Source organism: Peromyscus maniculatus, chromosome 8 (assembly GCF_049852395.1).
Source record: "Peromyscus maniculatus bairdii isolate BWxNUB_F1_BW_parent chromosome 8, HU_Pman_BW_mat_3.1, whole genome shotgun sequence".
In the NCBI taxonomy this organism is placed as follows: domain Eukaryota; kingdom Metazoa; phylum Chordata; class Mammalia; order Rodentia; family Cricetidae; genus Peromyscus; species Peromyscus maniculatus.
Window position 1 is genome coordinate 59,203,645 of NC_134859.1, and position 24,101 is coordinate 59,227,745.

Genomic DNA, 24,101 nt, shown 5'->3' on the forward strand with positions numbered 1-24,101 from the left:
TTGGAAAGCACCTTCTCTCCTTCCTCGCCTCCGCACTCGGTGCGCGCGTCCTTGCAGGCCAGTGGCCGGAGGCACAGCTCGGTGGTGTCACCGTGTCAGTGGAGGTGGCCGCATCCCAGGCTGGGCGCTCGCCGCAGTCCGGCTCCCCGCGGCGGCAGCGGCGGCGGTGGCGGGGTCCTCTCGGCCGCCCGGGTCTGTGCGCCCGCCCTCCGGCTCACGCCCTTTGGAGCCGCGCGTCCGGGACTGCGGCAGCGCACGCAGAGTGCTCGGCTGGCCGCCGGGCGGCAGGAGGCGGCGGCGGCCGGAGTGAGCCGGAGGCATGGGCCAGGCGGCCTGGAAGGGGTTCGCCCTGTCGCTGTTCGACTACAAAACCGCAAAGTTCGTGGTCGCCAAGAGCAAGAAGGTGGGGCTGCTCTACCGGGTGCTGCAGCTCTCCATCCTGTTGTACTTGCTCATGTGAGTCTTCGGGCACTTTTTGGAAGCCAGGGGCATGGGGAGGGGAAGGTGTAGAGACAGGGGCCTTAGGGAGGCGGCCCTCCTGGGCCCTTGGATGTAAGGTTGGGAAGGTGAAACGTGAACACTATGTTTTGAGAAACGTGGGAGGGGCGACTGGGTACCTTGGTTTGAAGCTATTTGTAGAGAGCCCCTTCCTTCTCCCACGACTGGAGCGCCCAGTGTTACAGTCATGGCCAGGAGGTAGGGATGCCAGGACTTTGGGCTCAGCTGCCCCCAGAGGCCTCCCTGGGCTCTGGCCTGACAGCTGGCCCGGGCACCCAGCAGGTTATTTATAAGCACGGAGCATCACTGGCTTACTCCTGGTCCGGCCAACTCATCAGATTGGCATGTTCTGGAACTCAGGGTTAGCTCACGGGAAAGGCGGGCGGCCTCTCCAGTGTCCAGCTGCTCCACTGTCCCGCTGTTACCGTCTCCTCACCTAGCAGGATGTGGACCCACCAGCCCAGGGGCAGCTTGTTGGAGGTTTAACAGCTATTCCTTGGTGGTGCCCTCCCTTGCTCCTAGGAAGAGAAGACACAGGTGGAGGGCGGCAGCCACTGAGAACAGCGGCTTTTCACTCTGTTTTCCAATAAATGGTGTGCAGTGATTGCTCCTGGGAGGGCAGTCCTGACCTAGCCTTGCTGCCTTCCAATGGCTGCGTCCCTACCCCCTTTCTTCTTTTTGGTTTTTGTGTTTTTGTTTTGTTTTTTGAGACAGGGTTTCTCTGTGTAGCCCTAGCTGTTCTGGGACTGCTCTGTAGAGTCGGCTAGCTTCAAACTCAGAAATCTGCCTGCCCCTTCCTCCCGTGTGCTGGGACTAAAGGCGCAGATAATAGCTGATTTCTTAGCGTTTCCTGGATTTTAGCACCAAGACACTTGGCAGGGTCTTTGGACTGCCTTTCCTCAGCCACCACGGTCCTTCCTTCCCTACTCGGCGGCACCACTCCTTGTCCAGGTTTGAGGGCTCTGATGACTCCTTCCCTGTCCCTCCCTGGCATTCCCATGGCCAACTTGAGTAGTCATTTGCTCAGTGTCTATTTCTATCTCCTTGCAGTCTTGGGGATGCCATGATGGGAGGGACTGGTGTCACTTCACTTGGGAATAGGTACGAAATGAATAAACAAATGCTGAATATTTGCTTACTGTTTTGGATTGGCCCAGGCCTGGCATTTCTCTGCTAAAATGGAAGCCTTGCTCAAGAATCACTACTTTCTCAGAGCTCCTTGAAAATGTGATAGCTTAGGGTTGAGGCTTCCCTACCTCTGCCCTGGAAATGAGGAAGTGGACAGAGTGGGTTGACACCTCCCTGACTCCCTGGAGAGAGCCAGCCTACCACGCCACTCACTGCATGACTAACCTGTAACCCTAACCCTAAGCTGGCTTCTTCCTCTTTTGACTGATTTCCCCAGCCTCACCAAGAGGGGTTTAGCTGGATATCTAACTACAGCAATAAGCTGGTGAGTTCTGTGCATGGAGCTTTTGCTCTGTGTCAGGCTCACTGTGCTTAGCATTTGACAAGGGCCATCTCATTTAAAAAGTATATCTTCTTAGGGGCCGGAGCAATGTCTAGGTGGTTAAGAGTGTTTGCTGTTCTTTTAGGAGTTCAGTTCCTGGCTGATTGGCTCACAACCCCTGTAACTCCAGCTCCAGAGGATCTGACTCCGTCTTCTGGCTTCCAAGGGTACCGGAACTCATGAGCACACACAAGCACATGCATACAATTTAAGCATATTTACCTTTTTAGAAAGGTGTGATGGGCACACACCTATAATTTTAACCCTCGAGGGGCTGAGGTTGGAGGATTGCTGTGAGCTGAGGCCAGCCTGAGCTACACTTTCAGGATAGTGTCCTTTGATGTGCAAACATTTTTAATTTCAGGAGACCACACTTCTTTGTTGCTTCGGTTTGGTTTTGCTGGTTCATTTTTTTTTACATTAATTTTATTTGTGTGTATGAGGATGCATGTGCAGGTGCCCATGGAGGTCAGAGGGTGTCAGGTCCCCTGGGTCTTGAGTTAGTTACAGGGGTTTATGAATAACCTGATGTGGGTGCTGAGAACTGAACCCAGGTCCTCTGCAAGAGCAGTAAGTACTCTTAGCCACTGGGCCATCTCTTCAGCCTTTTACTATTTTTATTACTCTATTTATTGTGTATGTGTGTGGGCAAGCATGTGGCATGGCACACATGTGGGAGTCTGTTCTCTCCTTCCACCGTGTGTGTGGATCAAACTCAGAACATCAACCTCAGAGGCAAGAGCTTTTATCTCCTGGTCTTGCTGGCTTGCTTATGTTTTTAGTATATAAGAATATGAGATTTCATTTATCTACTTTTTATTTATTTATTTATTTATTTATTTATTTATTTATTTATTTATTTATTTATTTTGAGAAAGAGTTTCTCTGTGCAACAGTCCTGGCTATCCTGGAACTCACTTTGTAGTCCAGGCTGGCCTCAAACTCACTGAGATCCCCCTGCCTTTGCCTCCTGAGTGCTGGGATTAAAGGTGTGTGCCACTACCACCTGGCTCACTGTTTATTTTTGATTTACTTGTTTTTCATGCAAAACCCAAGGCCTTACACATGCTAGGAAAACCCTCTACTAGTATCTCCTGCTTGGATTTCCTTATTTCTTTTCTCCCCCACCTTTGGTATTTTGTTTTGTTTTTGGTTTCTTGAGACACTGGTTTCTCTGTGTAGCTTTAGAGCCTTTCCTGGATCTCACTCTGTAGGCCAGGTTGGCCTTGAACTCACTGAGATCTGCCTGCCTCTGCCTCCTGAGTACTGGGATTAAAGGTGTGCACCACCACTGCCCAGCCTTGTTTTGTTTTTTGAGACAGGGGTTTCTCTGTGTAGCCCTGGCTGTCCTGGAACTTACTTTGTAGACCAGGCTGGCCTTGAACTCAGAGATCCACCTGCCTCTACCTCCTAAGTGGTGGGATTCAAGGTGTGTGCCACTACACACCTGGCAATTTCTTTTCTTTTTCTTTCTTTTTTTTTTTTTTAGAGATACTAATTTTATTATTTTTATGGATGTGAATGTTTTACCTGCATGTATGCCTGTGCACCATATGTGTGCCTGGTCTCTGTCCTTGAGGAGGTCAGAGCTGGGACTGTAGTTACAGATGGTTATGAGCCACCGAGTGGGTGCCTGGAATGGAAAAGGGATCCTCTGCAAGAGCATCAAGTGCTCTTAACCACTAAGCCAACTCTCCAGCGTCAGATTTTGTTTTAAAAGGTAGTGTCTCATCCTGTAGCCCAGGTCAGCCTTCAACTGTCTATCTTCCTGCTTGAGTGCAGTAACGCATGCTTGTGGGACAGGTGAATCCTGATCTCTCAATGCCACCAGCCCAGGACTTACTATGCTTCTCACCCCAGCCTGGCCTGGGTAGCCCTGTGATGATGTCCACCGTTGGCCCTATTTCTACAGATGGGTGTTTCTGATTAAGAAGAGTTACCAGGATATTGACACTTCCCTGCAGAGTGCTGTGGTCACCAAAGTCAAGGGTGTGGCCTACACCAATACCACCATGCTTGGGGAACGGCTCTGGGATGTAGCGGACTTTGTCATCCCGTCTCAGGTCAGATCACCATGCAGGACCTGGGCTGGTGAGGTGTGGCTTGGGGTGGGTCACACAGGAAGTACCCAGGCAACTCCATCAATAGTCTCTCTGGTTGGGGATACAGACAGAAACCCTGCATGATTTCCCTGCCTCCTTTTCTGCACCAGGCCTGACTTCTCTTGTCCTCAGTGATCTATGTGTCTGTTGAGACTACATGGGGCCAGAGTGACCTGGCACAGTGCCCCTGGGAATAGCTCCCCAGCTTGTTCATGGCTGCCCTGGTGTAGAACCAGGCTGAGGACAGGACAGAATTATGGGGTGAGAGAGCTTGGGGATTGCAAAGCTATAAGTTACCCACCAAAGGATATCCACTTGGAAAGTGTGGGCTCATCAGACAGATGGACAACGACCCCCAGTTTTGTGGTCCCCATTGTTCCCAACCCCATGCAGAGGTCCACTCTCACCTGGCTGACTCTTCCCCGAGAGGCCAGGAGGAGATTCCTCAAACTCTGTCTGGCTCCTCAGGGGGAGAACGTTTTCTTCGTGGTCACCAACCTGATCGTGACTCCTAACCAGCGGCAGGGCATCTGTGCTGAGGTTTGACTTGGCGTGTGTGTTGGGGAGGGGTTGGAAAGGCCCCAGCTGTGGTCACAGTCCTCCTGCAGCAGGGGCTTGGTTTGGTATTTATAAATGCTGCATGGTGCCCACGCGGTTTCGGGGAGAGATGGGTTTTCTTAAATTTTTTAAGTTTTACATTTTCATTTATTATTACTGCCTACTTGCATGTGTGTGCGCATGTGTGAGTGTGCGTGTACGTGTGCGTGTGTGTGCATGTGCATGCCATGGCATGTGTGTGGAGGTCAGAGAACAACTTTTAGGAGTTGGTTCTCTCCTCTCACCATGGTCCCCAGGCTGCCTGGCTTTCATGGTAGATGTTCTCCCCCAACTGAGTCACTTTGCCAGCCTGAGAAATAGATTTGCAAAGGGCATGTGGCCTCAGGCTGGGGAAGAAGCCCCTTTCTGTCTCTGATGGGACCCCTGGCAGATGCGTTTCTTTTCTTGCAGCGTGAAGGCATCCCTGATGGCGAGTGTTTCGAGGACTCTGACTGCCATGCTGGGGAATCTGTTGTAGCTGGACATGGTGAGGGCCTGGAGCGGCTGGGGCTGGAGCAGGGCAAAGAAACCTGGACGGGAAGGTCCATGGCATTGTTCCTGTGCCTCCCCCGCAGGACTGAAAACTGGTCGCTGTCTACGGGTGGGGAACTCTACCCAGGGCACCTGTGAGATCTTCGCTTGGTGCCCAGTGGAGACAATGTCCTCGCCCACGTGAGTGGCCCCGGCCTGTGGTCCTAGAGGAGTTGCCTACACAGTCTTACACAGTGGGTCCTACCTGAGGCCAGAGGCCTGCCCATGCCATAGGTCTAGGGGAGTCATAGAGGGCAGGGGCAGTTCTCCTGCTCAGGCTGCCCTGGCCTGGTTTTCAGGGATCCCCTCCTGAAGGATGCTGAAGGCTTCACCATTTTCATAAAGAACTTCATCCGCTTCCCCAAGTTCAACTTCTCCAAGTAGGTGGGGCTTGGCTCCTGGATGGGGAGGTGGGCTGAGGGCCCTCCCTGTGGCCTCACCCAAGCTGTGCACGGTGTGTATACATACATGCATGAACAGGGGTGCCCTTTTCTCTGCTCAGGGGGTGGGCTCTGTTTTTGAGGGGACTAAGATACGGTCATATCTGGCAAAGGGCCCATTGCCTCCTGGGTCTGGCCCGGCGACAAAACGTCTCACCCTCCCATCATGGCTTCCTCTTAGAGCCAATGTGCTAGAAACAAGCAACAAAAATTTCCTGAAAACCTGTCACTTCAGCTCCAAGAATCTCTACTGTCCCATCTTCCGACTGGGGTCCGTTGTCCGCTGGGCAGGGGCTGACTTCCAGGATATAGCCCTGAAGGTGGGTGGTGTGTGGTTCAGGCAGCTCTCCCCGGGAACCTGGCCTCTGCAGTGAGAAGGAGAGGGTGGAGGGGCATCAGGTCTGGGGTGGCCCTGCAGAGTCACTTGTTCCCAGGAGCTTACTATTTTCAGAATTAGTTGTGACAAATGGCCTGGCTCTATCAGGCACTCAGTGAGGACACGTGGGTGGGTGGGGCTGACCTGGCACCTGCTGGGTACTTCTCTGACTCCAGAACACCATCAGAAGCAGTTGAACGGAACCCCATGGACACATGTTGATTTGTGTGTAAAGTGTGGTCAGGCCAGCCCAGGTAGCTGACCTCTGGCCAACTTGTCTGGCTCTCATAAAGGGCTGCCCCGTGACTTCTGTCCATCTGCAGACAACTCTAGCATTCGCCCTGTTTCTTGTGTCAAGGGTGGTGTGATAGGAATCCATATCGAATGGGACTGTGACCTTGATAAAGCTCCCTCGAAATGTAACCCACACTATTACTTCAACCGTCTGGACAACAAGCACACCAAGTCCATCTCCTCTGGGTACAACTTCAGGTAAGTGCTGTTTCTGTGCTGCCTGGAGACCTTGGCTCTACTCTGTGTTCTCTGCCGGTCAAGCCCACCAGTGTTCTCGTGGTCCAGGGGCTGGCACGGAGCACCCTGGGAAAACCCTGTCTTTGTGCGAGCCTCAGTTCTGGGCACACACTCCTAGAACTGCTCTAGGACCCTGGATTGCTGAGAATTTCCCAAAGCAGCCACTTTGTGCTGCAATGGAGAAAAGGTCGAGGCAGACGAGCGTCTCCGGGGCCCTGTCTCCCCAGGTTTGCCAGGTATTACCGTGATGCTAATGGGGTAGAGTTCCGTGACCTGATGAAAGCCTATGGCATCCGCTTTGATGTGATAGTTAATGGCAAGGTATGTAGATCTTCTTCCCATTCCAGGGCCTGGTGGTTGCTGGGTCAGGGAGGTTGGAGTGCCCATTGGGGATCCAGTGGTCCACCCTGCCTTACTCACCTGGCGGTTTCTGTTTCACAGGCAGGAAAGTTCAGCATCATCCCTACAGTCATCAACATAGGTTCTGGGTTGGCGCTCATGGGTGCTGTGAGTACCTCCTCCGCCTTGCTGGCTTCCTAGGGAAAGGGAGGTAACTAACTGCCTGGGAGGAACATGCTGAGTCCAGAACACAGGAGGGGCTGTGAGGTCACACTCGGCCAGCTCCCCCAGAGGACACTGACTGCCTGTAGCTCTGACTATGTGTGAGCTTGAGTGGAGTGTGGCGCAGAGAGATGGTCCTCCAGTCCTGGTGTGGGCTGGAATCTTTGGGATTCTAGGTCTAAAATTCTCCATCTCCAGTTCTGGTAATGGGAAACTGATTAGGCTATGCCACTTTTGAGCACTGTTGACATCTGGGGCCAGGGCGTCTTTTTGCTTTACCTGTGGAATGTGTTTAAGTGACTTCCTGGTCTTTATTCACCAGGTGTCAGTGGGACCTCCCCACAGCTAGGTTGCTCAAACATGGTCTCCATCTGAGAGCCTGCATTTGAAAGGATGAGATGTAGATGTAACCAACCGTCTTATTAAATAAGAAACACAGAACCAATGTAAAAGAGAAAGCCAAGAGATCAGAGCTCAGAGCTAAAATCTCACCCTTCCTCCTGCAGTGGTCCTAGCTTCCCGAAAAAAAGCTAAAACCTTCCTTTTTAAAAAAAGAAAAGGGGAAGTGCTGTGGGATGGTCTGTATGTCAAATTGTTCTGATTGGTCAATAAATAAAACAGGGGAGACAGTCTTGTAATCCTTTGGGGTAGGTGTTTAGCCACCCATAGTGGCTTCCATGGTAGGAAATGGCTGGAGTCCAGGGAAGGACTTCCTGCAAATGCCGGTCACACCCTCGGTACTTCTGGGAGGAGGTTAAAGGTGGGAGTGTGGGAGTCACTGGGGGCTCACGTCAACGACACGGCAAGTTCCCTCCCAGAGGCCTCTTCTCTCCTCTCCCTGGGCAGCCCAAGAAGCCACTAGAGGATTCTGTCAGGACCCGGGATAGACAGGATAGACTTTGCACTGTCTTCTGGCATGTAGGCAAACATGCACACAGAACACTATATGTAATAAATAAAATAAATCTTAAAAAAAAAAGCATGATCCTTAATGATGGGCAGTGCATTAATCCCAGCCCTCAAGAGGCAGAGGCAAGGGGATCTCTCTAGTTTGAGGCCAGCCTGGTCTACTGAGCAAGTTCCAGGACAGCCAGGGCTACACAGAGAAACATGGTCTCAAAAAACAAAACAAAACAAAATAAAAAACACAACACAACACAAAACAACCAAACCTAACCAAACCTAACCTAACCAAACCAAACCAAGCCAAACCAAACCAAGCCAAACCAAACCAAACCTAATCAAACCTAACCAAACCTAACCAAACCTAACCAAACCTAACCAAACCTAACCAAACCTAACCAAACCAAACCAAACCAAACCAAACCAAACCAAACCAAACCAAAATAGTGGTCCCCAAGTGGAATGTTTCTGACTCAGGCCGTCATCATTAGGGATCCGCTGTGCACATGCGTAGCTCTCATACTCTGTAGGTAAAGTCTGGAAGTCCGACACACAGCTGTGAAATGAAGGCAATAATGCAGCAAAAGGCAATAATGCAGTGAAGGCTGAGGAAAGAAGTAGGAGCAAGGAATCGATAAATGACATTTCTGGAGTCTGGGGAAGACATGCACGCTCTACTCAGGCCCTTCCTCTGCTTTCAGAAACACCTCTATTCCTGCGCTATAGGGCAAGTCGCCCTCTGCTGGAGAAGACAGGAATTACACACAACGTGCTCTGATCTGAAGCCTGTGTTCAGGGGTGATTAGTCTGCCCAACTGGGTCTGCTCAGGCTTCCTGTCTTTTCCTGACCGTAGCTGCAGCGTCCCTGTTGTCGAGGTTAAGATGCCCGCCAGCCCATCTTCCCCTGGCTATCAGAGGGCTCTTTCCAAACGATCACAACTGCCGCTGCCATGCCTCCCCACGAAGGACTAGGGCCAATGTCTCAAAAGCATTCTCAGACAACACGCTGGTTCTCGCTCCCACTTTTGCTCTTGCCCCACAGGCCCTAGGCATTTATTGGTGATGACAAGTCTGCTTCTCCCTCTGCCATGCAATTCCAGGCCTCCAGTTGAGCTCCCCAGGCTGAGTGAATGCTTTTCCCACCTGCTCCCAATCCTGTTCGCATCGTAGGACTGATGGTTCTATATCACAATCCACTTGTCTCCTGCAGCCCAGGGGATCCCCAGTTCTGTGGTCCACATCCTCTGGCACCCTAGTGCAAACCTGGCAGGTGGTAGATTCTTAGTGAGAGGAGCTTGATCCATGGAGTGAGGCAGGAAGCCCAGATCTAACCTGTGTCTACCACGGAATGGCTTTGTGTTCGTGGACATCACCCCTTTCTGGGCTGTGTCTTCCATGTTCAGGTGGTCCCCTGCTCCTGAGTTGCCGCAGGCTCCAAGCATTATGAAGCTAGGATTCTGAATCGAACTCTTTTGCAGGGGGCTTTCTTCTGTGACCTGGTACTTATCTACCTCATCAGAAAGAGCGAGTTTTACCGAGACAAGAAGTTTGAGAAAGTGAGGTAAGTTATTCTTCCTCTCTGAAGCCCAAGGAGCACCCCCAGCCCCTGCCTAGAGCCTCATCTAAGCTGGTCCTGGGTTGGGGTGTGTAGGTGGTATGCTATGTGTACCCTGCTTCACAAGACCGGACTTGGCTCAGAAGACCTGGGGAAGAAGACGCCCGCGCCCCCCCCCCCCCCCCCCCCCCCCGCCCCCGGGTCACAGGGCAGAAGATATTTTTACAGGATCTATCTTAGTGGATGATGTTAGACAAGCCCCATGACTCCTTGAGCCTCAGTGTCTCCAGCTTCGAGATGAGGACACTGGCTTATTCAAAATGGACTTGGTTCTAGACAGATGCCTGGGGTCGAAGGAAGATACGTGTGCATGTGTGTGTATGTGCTCTTAGCATCGGAACACAGAACACAGCATGGGAGGGTGCTGGGTCTGGGGTGACAGGAAGGGAAAGGGGTTCTGGCCTTGCCCTTGGAGGAGGCATTTTGGAGGAGCTGGGTCCAGAGTGAGAAATTGGGTCAGGCAGCATGTGCTTCCTCAGTGCCAGCAACCTGGACTGTGGGTGCCGCGTGGACCTGTGTGATCTGTCTGGGCTGCCCAGGGCAGCCTGAACCCAGCTGGTACGGCCCCACCTGGCCACAGGCTGCTCTGCCGGAGGAAAGAGTGGCCCAGCTGGGAGTGCAAGTCTCTGACAGCACCCCAAGAAGCTTGTGGCCGTGTCTTCTCCAGGGGTCAGGAGGAGGAAGCCAATGTTGAGCTTGAGGCCAATGAGATCGAGCAGGAGCTGCCAGAGGACAAGCCTCCAGAAGGGGTTCAGCAGAATGAGCACCCCCAAGAGCTGGCCCCGAGTGGCAGGAAGCAGAATAGCAACTGCCAGGAGCTCTTTGAGCCTGTCAGGTAAGGGCCTGTGGGACAGCTGGCCAGGGCCTGGCTTCTGTAGAGGGGGCTGGCTGCTTGGGATTCACTTCAGAGGGTGTTCCCAGGCCTAGGATGGTCTTTCTCTCGGGCCCCCAGTTTTCACTCTTTGCTAAGGTTGGGTAGCCTCCTGCTGGGAGCTGGGTCATGTGGGGTGAGCTGAGAAGAAATTCCCTGGGATGGAACAGAAGAGAGAAAGGTGGAGGCTGAGGGCTGCAGCAGGGGGACCGGACTGAGGGATCCGAAGCCTAGCTGTCCCCTGAGCTGTCACTGCCTGTCACCCACCTGAGCCCCTTACCTGCAGGTCCACCTTGCTTGTCTAGCACAGCCTCCTATTGCTGTGGGAGATCCTGAGCTTCCCAGTCCTCAGCGTGAACATCGTCGTGCATCCGAGCTGCCTCTGGGACAGTGTTTCTCCTCGGCTGTGCCTGCCTGCTCACTGCCAGAGAGAGGCTGCGACTGCCGACTGCCGCGTACTCTGCCTCAGAAAGGCCATGCCTGAAAGTGTTCCTGACAGCCCTCTCTCTGCCTTCTGTGTGCACCCCTCCCCCAAGGGCCGGCCTCCAGGAGAAAGCCATCCTGAATGTGAAGCAGCCACAGAACTTGCAAACGGTGCAGACGTAGCCAGTGCTCTTGGCAGAGAACCGATTCAAGCTAATGGGGCCAGGACAGACCACAGCTCTGAACTGGGAAGAGGCATCTTGGTGCTTGCTCAGGATGGGGCTTCTGGGAACAGGCCCACCAACCCCACCCAGCTTGGGTGGGATCCTGCTGGAAGTTTTTTATTGTGTGGAGGGGAGCCTCCTGGATGGCCAGAGTGGCTCAGATGCAGAAAGGAGGCCCTGGGGCAGGCCCGCAGGGAAGGGGCAGGCCAGGGGCTTCAGGGGTAGGAGAATATTTACATGCCCCGTCTCTGAACCCAGCCGAACATTCATTTATTCGTACAGGCAGTCCACATCTATGGGTGCATGCTGCACTTTAGTCCTATCTGAGAGGCTTAAACAAGCTGCTGACCTGGCCCCAGGGTAGGGGTACACATGTAACTCTCTCCAGAGACATCAGCTAGCCCAGACAGCCTGGCCTTCCTCCAGCCTCTAGCCAAGACTCCTGACAAGTCTCTGCAGAGAATGATGGCTGCTCAGAAAAAGCTGCTGGATGACATCCAGGGGACATTTAGCCCCACCCCCAGATGTAAAATTTAAAGGTAGCCAAGGAGGCACCTGGAAAAGACTTAAGGGTCTCCCAGGCAAGATTTGGGAGGGAAGGCAGGTAAGCCAATCGCCTGTTCTAGCCCCCACCCGCAGCCTAGGGTAGCTCTGGGAAACCGACTTGCCCAGGTGAGAGAGGGACTTGCCTGTGCAGTTTAGCTCGTACTGTTTTGGGGGTGGGGGGGGTGGGGGGGGGCTCTGGGAGTCCCTGATTGACTTCCTGCTCTCAGAAGTTGAGCCTTGAAGTGCTAATGAGATAAAGGATGACTTTCACTGAAAGGTTGTCCCTGACCTGTGTGTCTAGTTCCTTCCCACTGCATGTCATTCCATGGAGCTTGAGCTTTGAAGTGGGGTCCATGGACCACTCTCGAGAGAGCCTGACAAAAAATGTAAGGTTGCAAGCCTCTCCCTACTCCTACCCACATAGAGTTTCCCCGAGATCTCAAAGTCATTTGCAAGCACATAGTTAAATGTCACAGGGTACTAGGTCAGACTTACACATGCTGCCCTGAGGCCAAGAGGGACCCCCTCTCCCCTCTCCCATCCTTCCGTGGTTTTTTTTGTTTGTTTGTTTTTTTAAGACAGGGCATTTCTTTTTTTTTTTTTTTTTTTTTTTTTTTGGTTTTTTCGAGACAGGGTTTCTCTGTGTAGCTTTGCGCCTTTCCTGGAACTCACTTGGTAGCCCAGGCTAGAAGACAGGGCATTTCTATGAGTCCTGGCTATCTTGGAACTCCATGTAGACTAGGCTGGCCTCACACAGATCTGCCTGCCTCTTGAATGCTGGGACTAAAGGTGTGTGCCACTATACCTCGTTTCCCATCTTCACTTGGAAGATAGCAACATGCTCAGTTTATTTAAATTCAAACGTTTTAATGAGGTAATACCTAATCTAACTCAAAATTTAAAGATTCACAAGCATAGAAGTAGTCAGGCATGGTGAACAACTTGAATCCCAGCACTTGGGAGGCAGAGGCAGATGGGTCTCTGAGTTCAAGGCCAGCCTGGTCAGTGGCGCTAGTTCTGTGCCAGGGAGGGCTACATAGTGAGACCCTGTCTTCGTTGTTGTTGTTGTTTTAAGACATCCTTTTCTTTCACCCGCCTTTATCTTTCTGAGGATCCATCTGGCTACCCAGCCACTCCCTCAGGAAATGATCTATTCCTGTAAGACCAAGTTCCTTGTCAGAATCAGACTCATTTAATTTAATCAGACACATTTAAATACAGGGCTGGGGAACTAGCGAGCTAACTTTCCCTTACACCACGGAGGGCTATCTGGAGAAACCCAAGGTGAGCCACCCAGGGCTCTTCATCTGTGGACCATTGTCAAGTGTCACGTTCTGCCTCGACGTGAGTCCCAGCTGCTGTCTAGGGGCTTCTCGATGCTGGGAGCTCCTCTCTGGAAAGCACCACATGCCAGGGACAGTGAACATCCTTCCGCTGGACCCTTGCACATGGTAATCAGAAGGGGCCTGGTGGCTGGGTGAGGCGCTGCACACCTGCAGACCCAGCATATGGGGGTGGGTCACCGAGCTCAGGAATTTCAACCTGGGCAACAGAGAGTGAGGTCCCCTTCTAAAAATGGGTGGAGGGGTGAAGGATGGCTCAGTGTTAAGAGCGTTGGCTGCCCTTTCAGAAAACTGGGGTTCAATTCCCAGCACTCACATGATGGCTTGCAACCTCCTGTAATTCTAGTTCCAAAGGAACAGATGCCCTGTTCTGGCCTCTGTGTGTACTAGGCATGCACTGGTGCACAGACATACATGCAAGCGAAACACCCATACATAGGAAGAGGTAGGGCAGGTGGATCTCTGGGTTAAGGACAGCCTGGTCTACAGAGTGAGTTCCAGGACAGCCAGGGCTCTGTAGAGAGGCTGTCTGAAAAAATCAAAAGTAAATAAGACAAAACAAAATGGGGTGGAGGGGAGAGTTGTTGCCCCTGGGGCAGGAGTGGTGTCCAGAGCAGGGCCTCTTCCATGGAAGCAGCTCCTGCACCTTTGGTTGTCTGGGGATGTCACCAAGCCATTCTGCTTTCTGAAAGTGAAACACTAGGTGATCCACTCAGGCACTTGACTTCCCTGTTAAAGCGAACCCAGCAGGTTACTTTTATGTTCAGGAGCAAACAAGAGGAGGGCCAAGGGTCATGGCCGGGTAGAGCTTGCCCTGGCTCTTCCTATTGTTTTGAATGGCTTGGGACAGTCAGACAACTCACTCTGTATCAGAATGAAAATGCCTTTTACTAGTTATTGTCAGTGAGTACTGAGTTCATGTTATGTGTCCTGTTCTTGTCAGGTGTTAGACTGAATCGTGACCGACACTGGTAAGCAACACACACACACACACACACACACACACACACACACACACACACACACACACACACACACACACACACACGACCGCTGCTCCCACATGCTTCCAGTCTGGTGGGTGGTAAATCTTAACCATGAAGTGGTCACACTTGTCATGAACTAAATAGGGTGCTGGGGGGAGTTTCAACCTGGAACAGGAGAGCAAGTGTACTCAAGGGCGTGATAGTTTAAATCTGAAAGGTCAGGAGCCACCTGCCTAGGTGACAGGGAAGGAAGGGAATCCCAGGTGTTTTGATGTGGAAAACAACCAGGAAGGTTGTCACTGCCATGGTCAGTGTGAGGTGTTTTTTTAATCTACTGGTCTCCATTACACGCCACTGCCTGACAATCTGTTAACCTGTTGTTCCTTCTCGGCCAGCAAAGTTAGCTAGGTCGACCTTGGATCATTTTAGGAGGCTCCAAACTTAGCAAGGCCAGGGATCTTATTACAATTCTCACAGGGATGCCCACTCTGCCAAAGTTGCCTTGTGGCTCCCTTCACCCCTTACTACTTTGCTTTTGCATAATCTTGATATAAGGCAGCTCATCCATCTTATGGGAACCGGCTGCCTAAATTAAAACAAAACCAACCAACCGAAACCTCCCAGGGTCTTCCTCTGTAGCTCCAGCTTGCCTCAAACTCTGGATCCTCCTATCACAGCCTCTGCAGGTGGAATGAGGCTTCTAACTCGGAAAGTGAGTTGGGAAATACTCCTAAACTTTGGGGAAACACTATTTTTCTTTCTGGGCACTGGTTGGCTTATTGGCTACAGCCCTAGCCCAAGAGCCCCTTCCTATTCTGATCTTCCAGATCTGATGAATTGTGTGTCAGTCTCCAGCCTAAACTCGGCCACCTAGGATTGTCCTACAAGTTATTTCATACCTTTGGGAGCATCATGACGTGGGCCAACTGATATATTGAGTGCTATCAATGTGACTTGGGAAACAGCCATGAAATCGCAAACTGCTGTTCCTGATGCTAGGGTCATAGCTGCCTTTTGCCCTCCCTCTTTCCTTGGGTTGTTCCTCTCAGTGAGGAGGCCATCAAAAAGGTGGAACACGCCTTGTTCCAGGTGGTTGAGCTGGGGATCAGAGTCCCTAATCACAGCATCTTCTGATCTGAACAGGGCACCTCTTAGCTTTACTCACACCCCCCCACAGGGACAAGCACTCTTCAGAGGCGACTCTTCCCTTCAGCCAGCACAAAAAGTCAAATGGGCCAAGATGGCAGGCATTTTCTGGGACCTGTCTGACATGCATTTTTGGACACTTATTTGGTTCTAAAATAATAAAAAGCATCAATTTTAAATGTGTCCCTCTTTTTTTTCCCTTTATGGTTACCCCATGTAGGGGAAAAATGTAAGGTTAGACAAAGAAGGCAAACATAAGCATTAATAATAAATGCATTACATGCCTTGTCACCATGCAGAGATTCAAATCAAAGCATAGGGATATTTTTAAATTACATTTGTGTGTGTGTGTGTGTGTGTGTGTGTGTGTGTGTGTAGGTGTGCATTTGCCTCAGTGTACTTGTGAGGGTCAGAGTCCACTCTTCCCTTTGACAATGTGGGTCCTGAAGGCTGAAATCAGGTCATCAGGCTTGGCGGCAGACACCTTTACCTGCTGAGCCATCTTGCCAGCCCCAAGGAGACTCTTGAAATGAACAGATGCTAAAAGACAAGGAAGGAGATGGCTCAGTGGTTAAGAGCACTTGCTGCTCTTCCAGAGGACCTAAGTTCTGTTCCTAGCACGACTGAAACTCCAGCTCCAAGGAAGCTGACAACTCTGGCTGCCGTGGGCGCCTGCACTCATGTGCACATACCCACTAACATGCAGACACACATACCTACATAGAATTATGAATAATAAGAATTTAAAAAACAGACTAGGAAGGCAGTGATATAACTAGTACTTCTCATTGGATAACTGCTGAAAAGTATTTGAAATTAACTCTGCCCTACGAGGATTAAATCTGCTCAAAATTGGTAAGAATATAAAAGTAGTCATTGCAGTTTTATGGCAGCAAACGTTTGCAACAAATTTACTGTTCAACAACAGGAAAAATCATAAAATCAAGTCAGGAATCCATCAGGAATGAGCCCTTCCTTCCCACATAGAGAAGGTCCTACTCTATAAACATGCATGTCAGAATCCTCAGGAGAGGGCTCTTTGGGACAGGAAGGTAAAGCTGTGACCTCAGCTTCTTGGCATGAGATGCAAGCATGTGGTCCAAACAGGATTCAGGACTGGGTGCTTGAGCCATTACTGAGCAGGCACAGACCATCTACACTCTGGGAAAGAGGTCTTATAATCGATCTTTCATATCCCTTAAAAAAACAAAAAACAAAACAAAAAAAAAACAACAACAAAAAACTAAAGCCAATTCACATTGCTCCTAAAATTTTCAAAGACTTTTCCTAAAGGCTCATGGAGTCAAGGCCGATTTCCTCCCAGGGCCTTCTATGATCTGGTCAGGACTACCTCATGGCCTAATAAAAGGCCACCATCCTTCCTGCCCGTGGCTCTTCTACATGCTTTTTTCCCTCAAAGTAGCCCCTTCCCTTATTTCATTCTGCTGTTATTTAACCTTTCAGTCTCAGGGATAATGTTTTTTCTTCAAGTCTTCCTTGACTCCATTTCCAAACCTAGTCTAAACTTAGTGCTGTTGTGTATTCTTTCATGGCATCTATTATAATCTGTAAAAGAGGTAATGCAAATCTCCTCAGTTAGACTATAGATTCCATGTGCAACACGTTCACTACAAGTCTAACACAATTGTATTTTTCAGTTAATCATGTATTTCATTCTAAAACCCTCCTTCAAAAGGGTTAGGAATGAACATATAGTCAGAGGCATTACACTCGTAACAAACTCATTTGATTAAATGTCCAAATAACCTATTTAATCGCCGCCACAGGACACATTTTAGAAAAATAGCTTTCATTTTTTCTTATAGGAAAGGTAACTAGCTGTGACCAGGTAACTGGGACTTAACTGATTTCATTCATACCGGGAAGCAGTGGTTAGTGGGAAGCGATGGTGGACAGGTACATTCATCCAATACAGCACAAGCAAACAGCCTTGGAACTGGATCCCGGCTCTGCCTCTTCCCAGATGAGCCACCCCAGGCAGAGACATCTAACCTCTCCGGGCCTCAGTTTCTTCATCAACAGAAGTTTAACAGTAACATCTCCATAGAGTTATTGCTAGAATTAAAACATACCCGATGCAAAAAGTACACAGCGCAATGCCCGCACACAGGGAATGCTTAGTACCGCCAACTGCCAACAGTCCTTAAGATGAACGTTATGTTCTCTCCTGTAAGCCCTCTGGATCCACTAGGTGTAAATCCAAGACAATTACAGGCTATGGCCTAGTGCCTGCTCCCCGGGGAAGCAAAGTCTGGCGACTTCAAAGAGTGGCTCAGCATCAAGGTAGGAAAGAACTCGACAAAGTGTCACACTTCATTTAATCTGAAGAATATTACAGGCTCTCTGTCTTCAGATATAAATTATAACAGTACAGAACAAGCAGCGAACTCAAACAAACAAAAAAAAAACCTAAGTAGGTCTACACGGTGTTAACTGCCGGCAAGAGTCCTGCCAACCTTTTCTCTTCTTTTAAGTCACCCCTGCCCTCATTTCAGTAGACGTGCACCATGCCATAGAGGAACGTCCAGAAGAGGACGTAGGTGAAGAGGCCTCCGATGAGGCCTCCTGTAAAGAGAGGTCTCCGTGACTTAAAGTATTTGTTCCACCTCCTTCCCGCTTTGAGAATCAGGAGCAGGGAGAGCAGGACGGAGGCGAGCAGGTAGAAGATGAAGCCGTAGAGGCCGGTGAGGCCGAGGATGCCGGCGGTGGCCCCCGACAGCGCTGACACCGAGGTCCGGCAGTAATCGAGGACCGCGGCGTTGCCTCGCACGGCTGCCTCGCTGATGAACGGCGGCCCTTCCCGCTTGGCCACCACCGCGGCCATCGCACCCGCCGGGGCTCCGCTTCTGCCTTCTCGCGGGCTCAACGCGGAACTGCGGAGAAAACCCAAGTTACAAGTGGCGCCCGAACCCGGCGAGTTGGGCGCGCGCGCGCGCTGCGCCTTCTTCCCCCTGGGACCCCTCCGGACCCCGCGCCTGGGCCTCCGACCTCCACGCGACGCCGAGGCTGAGGCTCGAGCCGGCCTGGGACGGCAGCACGTCCGCACGCGCCCGGAAAGGCTCGCCGAGTTACCTGGAACACAGCGGCACACCGTCCCTCGTGTCCCCTCAGGCAGGAAAGAGCGGGGCGTCCCGCGCCGCCATCTTGTGCCGGAGGCTGCCGGGAGGGCTCGGCTCGCGCAGGCGCACAAACTCCGCCCCGCCCCCGCCCACCCCTCCCCACCACGCTTGCGCCCCGGGCACGCTCCCCTCCCGCCCCACTTCAGCTCACGAGTCCCAGGACTCCCGCAAGCCCCGCAGCGCTCCGGCTGATGATTGGCTGGAGGCTTATTAAGTATTCATGAGGGGGGCGGGCCGAGCAGGGCTGCCCTTTGTTAACCAGGGAGGGCGCGGCCGTGGGCATTCTCGCTGCGGGTCTCACCGGGCGCTGTCGGCTTGTCAGATTTGAGCCGAAATGTCCTACATCCCGGGCCAGCCTGTCACCGCCGTAGTGGTGAGTGCACTCGCGCGGGCTCCTTCTCCTCTCGGTTCACCCCCATTTCGCAGAGCGGCAAACTGACATCTAGACAGGCGGAGAAAAAGCACAGGACCCGGGGCTCCTGCGTGCATTCCGGTGGCCAGAGCTCCAGTTGCAGTTTCTGCTGAGCAGTACTGCAGCCTTCCCCGGCCAGGAGAGGTGGCTGGGACCTAAGAGCCTCCCGAGAGACCCTGAGCAGAGGCCAGATCCCGTGCACTGCGGCCGCCGGATGGCTACCTTTTAGCAGGCGCGGACTGGGAGGACGGAGGAGAAAGGCTGGTCCGTGGGAGTGTTAGGAAACTCCCCTGTCCTGGGCCTCCGTGTCCCCAGCTGGGCGGCCGCGGGGGGCGGGCGCCGACGTCCGTGAGTGAGTCGCAGCCTTTGGAATGAGGAAGCATTTCCTCTGCTCCAGCCGGCACACTGCTGCCGCCGCCGCCGCCGCCGCCGCCGCCGCCGCCGCCGCCGCCGCCGCCGCCGCCGCCGCCGCCGCCGCCTAGCCGTAGGAGATTGAGGGGGTGGGACTGGCCAGAGTTTGTCCTAGCAGCCCCTTCCCCCTTCTCATCCGGCCTAGCTCTGGGGACCGACCCCTCGAGAGCCAAACTTACTTTCCAGAACTTTTCAGGATACTCAGCCCCTTGGTTCAAAGTGCCTGTTCTTGTGCGTGACACTTGATGTTCCAGAAATTTCCAGGGTCGCCTTCTGGGGTTTGTCTGGATTATCAGTTGCAGTTGAATAGGCAAAGGGAAGAAGGGGGAGGGGTGTAGATCTAAGAAGCACCAAGGTCATGGTCTGATGGGGCCGGCCTGCCGTCCAACCCTGAGGCAGAGGTGGGTAATGTTGAATCCTACCTCTGAGAAGCATCAGTGCCCAGCCCTAAAGGAAGCTTTCTGAAAGGACCCAGATCTCTCCCCAGACAGCTCTTAAGCCCTAGCTGGCCTTGAACTTCTGGCAGTACTCCCGCCTTAGCCTTCCGGGTGTTGGAGTTACAGGTGTGAGTCTATGCTCTCTTGGCCCCAGAGTCCTAACTCTGGAGCTGTAGGGACGGGTCGTGTTAGATGGGTGCCCTGGAGAGCTCCCAAAGTCAAGAGGGTGGCAGGGGAGGGTGAGCTTCGAGGTCCCGCTCAGGCCTGGGCTAGAAGGAAATACCGCTGAGCCCGTGTACAGCTTCCCGGTTTTCACTCCGCTTGCACCAGCCCGGTTCTTCTAGGATCTCTCCCTAGCTGTTCCAGGAAGGAGTCCAGGCTCGACCCTGTCTGGAAAAGAGAGGGTGTGAGTCAGGATCTAGGGAGAGACACTTGGCTGCCCGATTTCTCCCTTAAGTCAGCCACAGGGCTTTGTCTCCTTTTGCACCTTGGTGGGCGTGAAGGGAGGTGTGTGTGTGGGAGTAGGTCTGTAGGAGCTTACACTTTCGGTCAGGAAGCCCCAGGTGAATGGGCCTTTTCCTCTTCCCTCTTGTCAGGCCAGTCAGAGTCATTCTGAAAGCCGTAAATTCACAGTCCCTCCAATCCTAACGCCAGGTGCATGCCTGAGCATAAGCAGGCAGACCTGGCCTCTTTCCCGGTCTTGGATTGCTCATGGGGTGGAGATGCTTCCCTCCCAATCTTACCCTCTCAAGTAGAGTTAACATCCTGATTCTGTTACAGTCATCTTGGCCTCTCCCCTGAACTCTGGCCCCAGAGATCTGCCTTCTGGAAACCTGTGCGGATGGCTCCTGACACTCCTAACTACTGACACTGCGTTCTACCTGGGTCCCCAACTGAGTGATGGCTATGTTCATCCAGATTGGTTCTCAATCTTCCTAATGCTGCAACCCTTTAATACAGTTCCTCATGATGTGGTGACCCCCAACCCTAAAATTATTTTCCTTGCTATTTCCTAATTGTAATTTTTGGATCTGTTATGAATCGTACTGTAAATACCTGTGTTTTCTGATGGTCTCAGGTGATCGTGAAAGGGTCGTTCTCCCCTAAGGAGTTTTGATCCATAGGTTGAAAACTGCTGATTTAGACTGATGACAGTGTGCTCTGCTCCACTTCCTCAGGATCAGTCCTTGTCTGTGGATCACCACTTACAAGTAGCTCATGTCTTCAGGATTCCATGAGAAATCCACTCCTCTACCTACCACTCCGGTGATCATTCTAGCATCAATGCCTTGCCCTGCTCCTACCTCTTTTTTGAGTTCCAGTAGGTTCAAGATCGAGGCCAGGTGGTGGTACACTATCATTTTCAAAGCTGGGTGCAAATGATCCTTCCTTTGTTGAAGCCTTCCCAAGTCCAGAAAGTTACTCCTACTTCTTTGTGTTAAAATTCTCAACTTCCCAGGTCCAGGAAGTTACTCCTACTTCTTTGTGTTAAAATTCTCAACTTTGGTAGCTGGAGGATGCTTTCTGAGGGCTCTCAAAGGAGCCTGCACAGTTGGAGACCCCAACCCCAGAGCATGCTGGGAAAGCCCTATGATACTATCTCTTATATAATCCCGCATAAGAACAGGACCTAAGGACTGGAGAGGATATGACTTGGCCTCCACCCCACAGTCTCATCCTTCATCCCATCTCACCTCCTGGTCCTGTGTCCTGCGCTGTGCACACCAGTCCCCTTGGCCAGGAAGCCTTCTTCTCTTCTATGCAAGTTTCTCCTCTGCTTCTCCCATGCACCTCCTGGCTTTTGTAATCTCAGTAGGGCTTGCTTGGCAGTCAGCAATCTGAGCTGCCTCAGCAGGCATCTGCATCCTCAGGGCTTTATCTGTCCTCTTCTGGGTGCTCCCTCCTCAGAAAGATGGGTGTCTTTCCTATAGCAGCCACAGTACCCTCTGTTTCTTGGGCCAGGCTAGGCCCAGAATATATTACTGATCAAGGATGGGAAATGGGCGGGGAAAGTTGCAGGCAAAGGGCTGTATGTAGGGGTTGAAATCCAACCACCAACCTCCCGGACAGGTGGCTGGTTGGATTTCTGCAGACAGCCCTCAACCCCAACCCCTTGGCATGGTTTTCTGCAGCCTGAGGTTACTGCTGGGCACAGAGATCAGCTCTTTCTTCACCCACCTACCTTTGGCCCTCAACTTGCTTTTCCTTTTACCAGCAAAGAGTTGAAATTCATAAGTTGCGTCAAGGTGAGAACTTAATCCTGGGCTTCAGTATTGGAGGTGGGATCGACCAGGACCCTTCCCAGAATCCCTTCTCGGAAGATAAAACAGACAAGGTGAGAAAGACTAGGGTCTCAATCCCACCCCACCCCCCTACCCGCCCCATGGGGCACAGAAGCCTGAGGTGGCAGATTTTTCTTCCTGGGCCTGTGTGGAAAGAGCAGACCTTTTTGTTCTTCGACAATCCTAAATGATCTGGTGGGATTAAGTGGAAGGCATGCCGAGACAGCCTGGAGGAGCGGGAGGTGGCCATCAGCAGGCTGGAACATCCCAGGGGCAGCTACACTGGCCCCTGGCTGTCATGGCACAGTCCATGCCAGCTGAATGTATTGGTGGGATAGGTGGGCACAGGGACAGAGGAGTTTCTGAGAGTCTGTCATGCTGGGCTCTGTGGGTAAAGGGCCAATCCAGTGACCACAGGGCTTTACCTGGGTTGTCTCTTTCCAGGGCATTTACGTCACACGGATATCTGAGGGAGGCCCTGCTGAAATTGCTGGGCTGCAGATTGGAGACAAGATCATGCAGGTATGGTTGTCCCAGAGGAGGAAACCCAAGATTTGGGTGAGAGGGGCTGAAACATTTGGGGTTGAGGGCTGACCCAGCTTCCCAGAGGAGCGACTCATTGAAATGGGTTTCTGAAGCCATGCTGTTATTGCCCCTGAGGAAGTTGGTTGGTCTGTGTGCCTCTAGAATGCTGGGCATCTCTGTTAGGGGATACTAGCTTGGGGGCCTGCGTGGATAGCCTGAGCTCCTCAAAACCCTATTTCCAAATTCTAGAGCAGTGGTTCTCAACCTTCCTAATGCTGTGACCCTTTATACAGTTCATGTTGTGGTGACCCCCCCCCACCATAAAATTATTTTCACTGCTGCTTCCTAACTGTAATTTTGCTACTGTTGTGAATCATAATGTAAAATATCCGATATGCATATAGTCTTAGGTGACCCCTGTGAAAAGGTTGTTTAACTCTCAAAGGGGTTGTGACCCACAGTTTGAGAGCCACTGTTCTAGAGGGCAGAGAGCTGAGGTACCCTGTGTTCTCTCCTTGGGCCAGGTGAACGGCTGGGACATGACTATGGTCACCCATGACCAGGCTCGGAAGCGGCTCACCAAACGCTCGGAGGAAGTGGTGCGTCTGCTGGTGACCCGGCAGTCTCTGCAGAAGGCCGTACAGCAGTCTATGCTGTCCTAGCAGTCAGCCAGTCTTGACGTGTAGCCACCCACCTTTTTGTATAGTGACAACACATCCACGCTCTCTCTGTATCTCGTTCTGGTTTCTGCTGTGTGCCGGGCCCCAGCTCTGAGGGCTAACGGCCGATCCCAAGGTCCAGGCCAGCTTTCCTACCCCTCCACCCCCGTCGGAGGCCATGGGACCAGCTTTCTCTCTCTCTCTCGGATGCTGAGGATTGGAAATAAGGGCTTGGAGTAGTATCCAGTCTGCAGTGACCATCGGCTCAGCCTGGGACCTGCTGCTTGGCCACAGCAGGGGCCGGGCAGTCAGGAAACACCTTCTGAGAGCTGCCAAAGCTTGGAAATGCCAGGTAGGGCCATTTTTCCCGATTTGCTCTGGCTGAAGGGCTTGGCCCTGCCCTTCTTCAGTGCCTCTCTCCATACTTCCCCCATCACGAGGCCCAGGCTGGGGCTGGACCCAAATATGCCAGAGACTTTATGAAGGCCACCTGGATGGAGGAGGGCAGGCTCCCACTACCTTCATTTCCCTGAGGGGTACTGGCCTATCCAGGATCTGTCTGCTTAAACCATTTCTACAAGTTTCAAGACCGACATTTCAGGGCAGCTCTCAGGATTGCCATTTTTTTTCTCTACACCTGTGGGTTCAGCTTTTGTATTTTGTAAGTCACAACTTTGATACAAAGTGTTTTTATCTTACTGAATTGAAAAAGCCAATTCTCCTTTTGAATTTAGCTTACTAATTCACACACCTGGAAGCAGCAACTTGTAGCATGTGACTAAGCCAGTTGGTTACTATGGAAACGGGGCAGTATGATGCTACCCCATGCTCAACACTTGTGCCCAATAAACAATGCTGGAATTTACTGGGGTTTCTGCTGAGGTGGTGGGCACGTGTCTTGGAGGGTGGAATGAAATAAGTCCTTTGATTTTAAAGATGTCTAGCCTATCCCCTGCTGTTCTGGGGGAAAAGCACAGCTCCTCGTAGGCCTATTTGCCTGGAAGACATCTCTCTGGTGGTCCCTCAGAAGCC

The 24,101-nt window shown here is 52.0% G+C and overlaps 3 protein-coding genes across 9 annotated transcripts; 2 read left to right on the forward strand and 1 right to left on the reverse strand.

The window, feature by feature from the left end:
- The first annotated feature begins 319 nt into the window (after positions 1-319).
- P2rx5 (purinergic receptor P2X 5) lies at positions 320-12,004 on the forward strand. Of its 5 annotated transcripts, none has more exons than XM_015985806.3 (14): positions 320-456; positions 1,549-1,599; positions 3,921-4,071; positions 4,579-4,650; positions 5,119-5,194; positions 5,283-5,379; positions 5,538-5,618; positions 5,860-5,998; positions 6,413-6,546; positions 6,813-6,906; positions 7,027-7,092; positions 9,528-9,610; positions 10,332-10,499; positions 10,822-12,004. In XM_015985806.3, exons 1-14 carry the CDS (start codon positions 320-322, stop codon positions 10,838-10,840), a joined length of 1,368 nt encoding a protein of 455 aa, XP_015841292.1. In that variant the 3' UTR covers positions 10,841-12,004. The 5 variants fall into 5 exon arrangements, with proteins under 5 accessions (XP_015841292.1, XP_015841294.1, XP_015841293.1 ...); XM_015985808.3 differs by having other exon boundaries at positions 5,914-5,998; XM_015985807.3 differs by lacking the exon at positions 1,549-1,599.
- Positions 12,005-17,525: 5,521 nt separating this feature from the next.
- On the reverse strand, positions 17,526-18,785 carry Emc6 (ER membrane protein complex subunit 6). Of its 3 annotated transcripts, XM_076542861.1 has the most exons (3): positions 18,645-18,783; positions 18,297-18,380; positions 17,526-18,097 (listed from the first exon to the last, which is right to left on the reverse strand). In XM_076542861.1, exon 3 carries the CDS (start codon positions 18,046-18,048, stop codon positions 17,716-17,718), a length of 333 nt encoding a protein of 110 aa, XP_076398976.1. In that variant the 5' UTR covers positions 18,049-18,097; positions 18,297-18,380; positions 18,645-18,783; the 3' UTR covers positions 17,526-17,715. The 3 variants fall into 3 exon arrangements, with proteins under 3 accessions (XP_076398976.1, XP_042138289.1, XP_015841296.1); XM_042282355.2 differs by lacking the exon at positions 18,297-18,380 and having other exon boundaries at positions 18,645-18,785; XM_015985810.3 differs by lacking the exons at positions 18,297-18,380; positions 18,645-18,783 and adding an exon at positions 18,213-18,232.
- Positions 18,578-23,934, forward strand: Tax1bp3 (Tax1 binding protein 3). Its single transcript, XM_006992218.3, has 4 exons — positions 18,578-18,716; positions 21,819-21,938; positions 22,330-22,407; positions 22,935-23,934. Exons 1-4 carry the CDS (start codon positions 18,678-18,680, stop codon positions 23,070-23,072), a joined length of 375 nt encoding a protein of 124 aa, XP_006992280.1. The 5' UTR covers positions 18,578-18,677; the 3' UTR covers positions 23,073-23,934.
- The last annotated feature ends 167 nt before the right edge of the window (positions 23,935-24,101 follow it).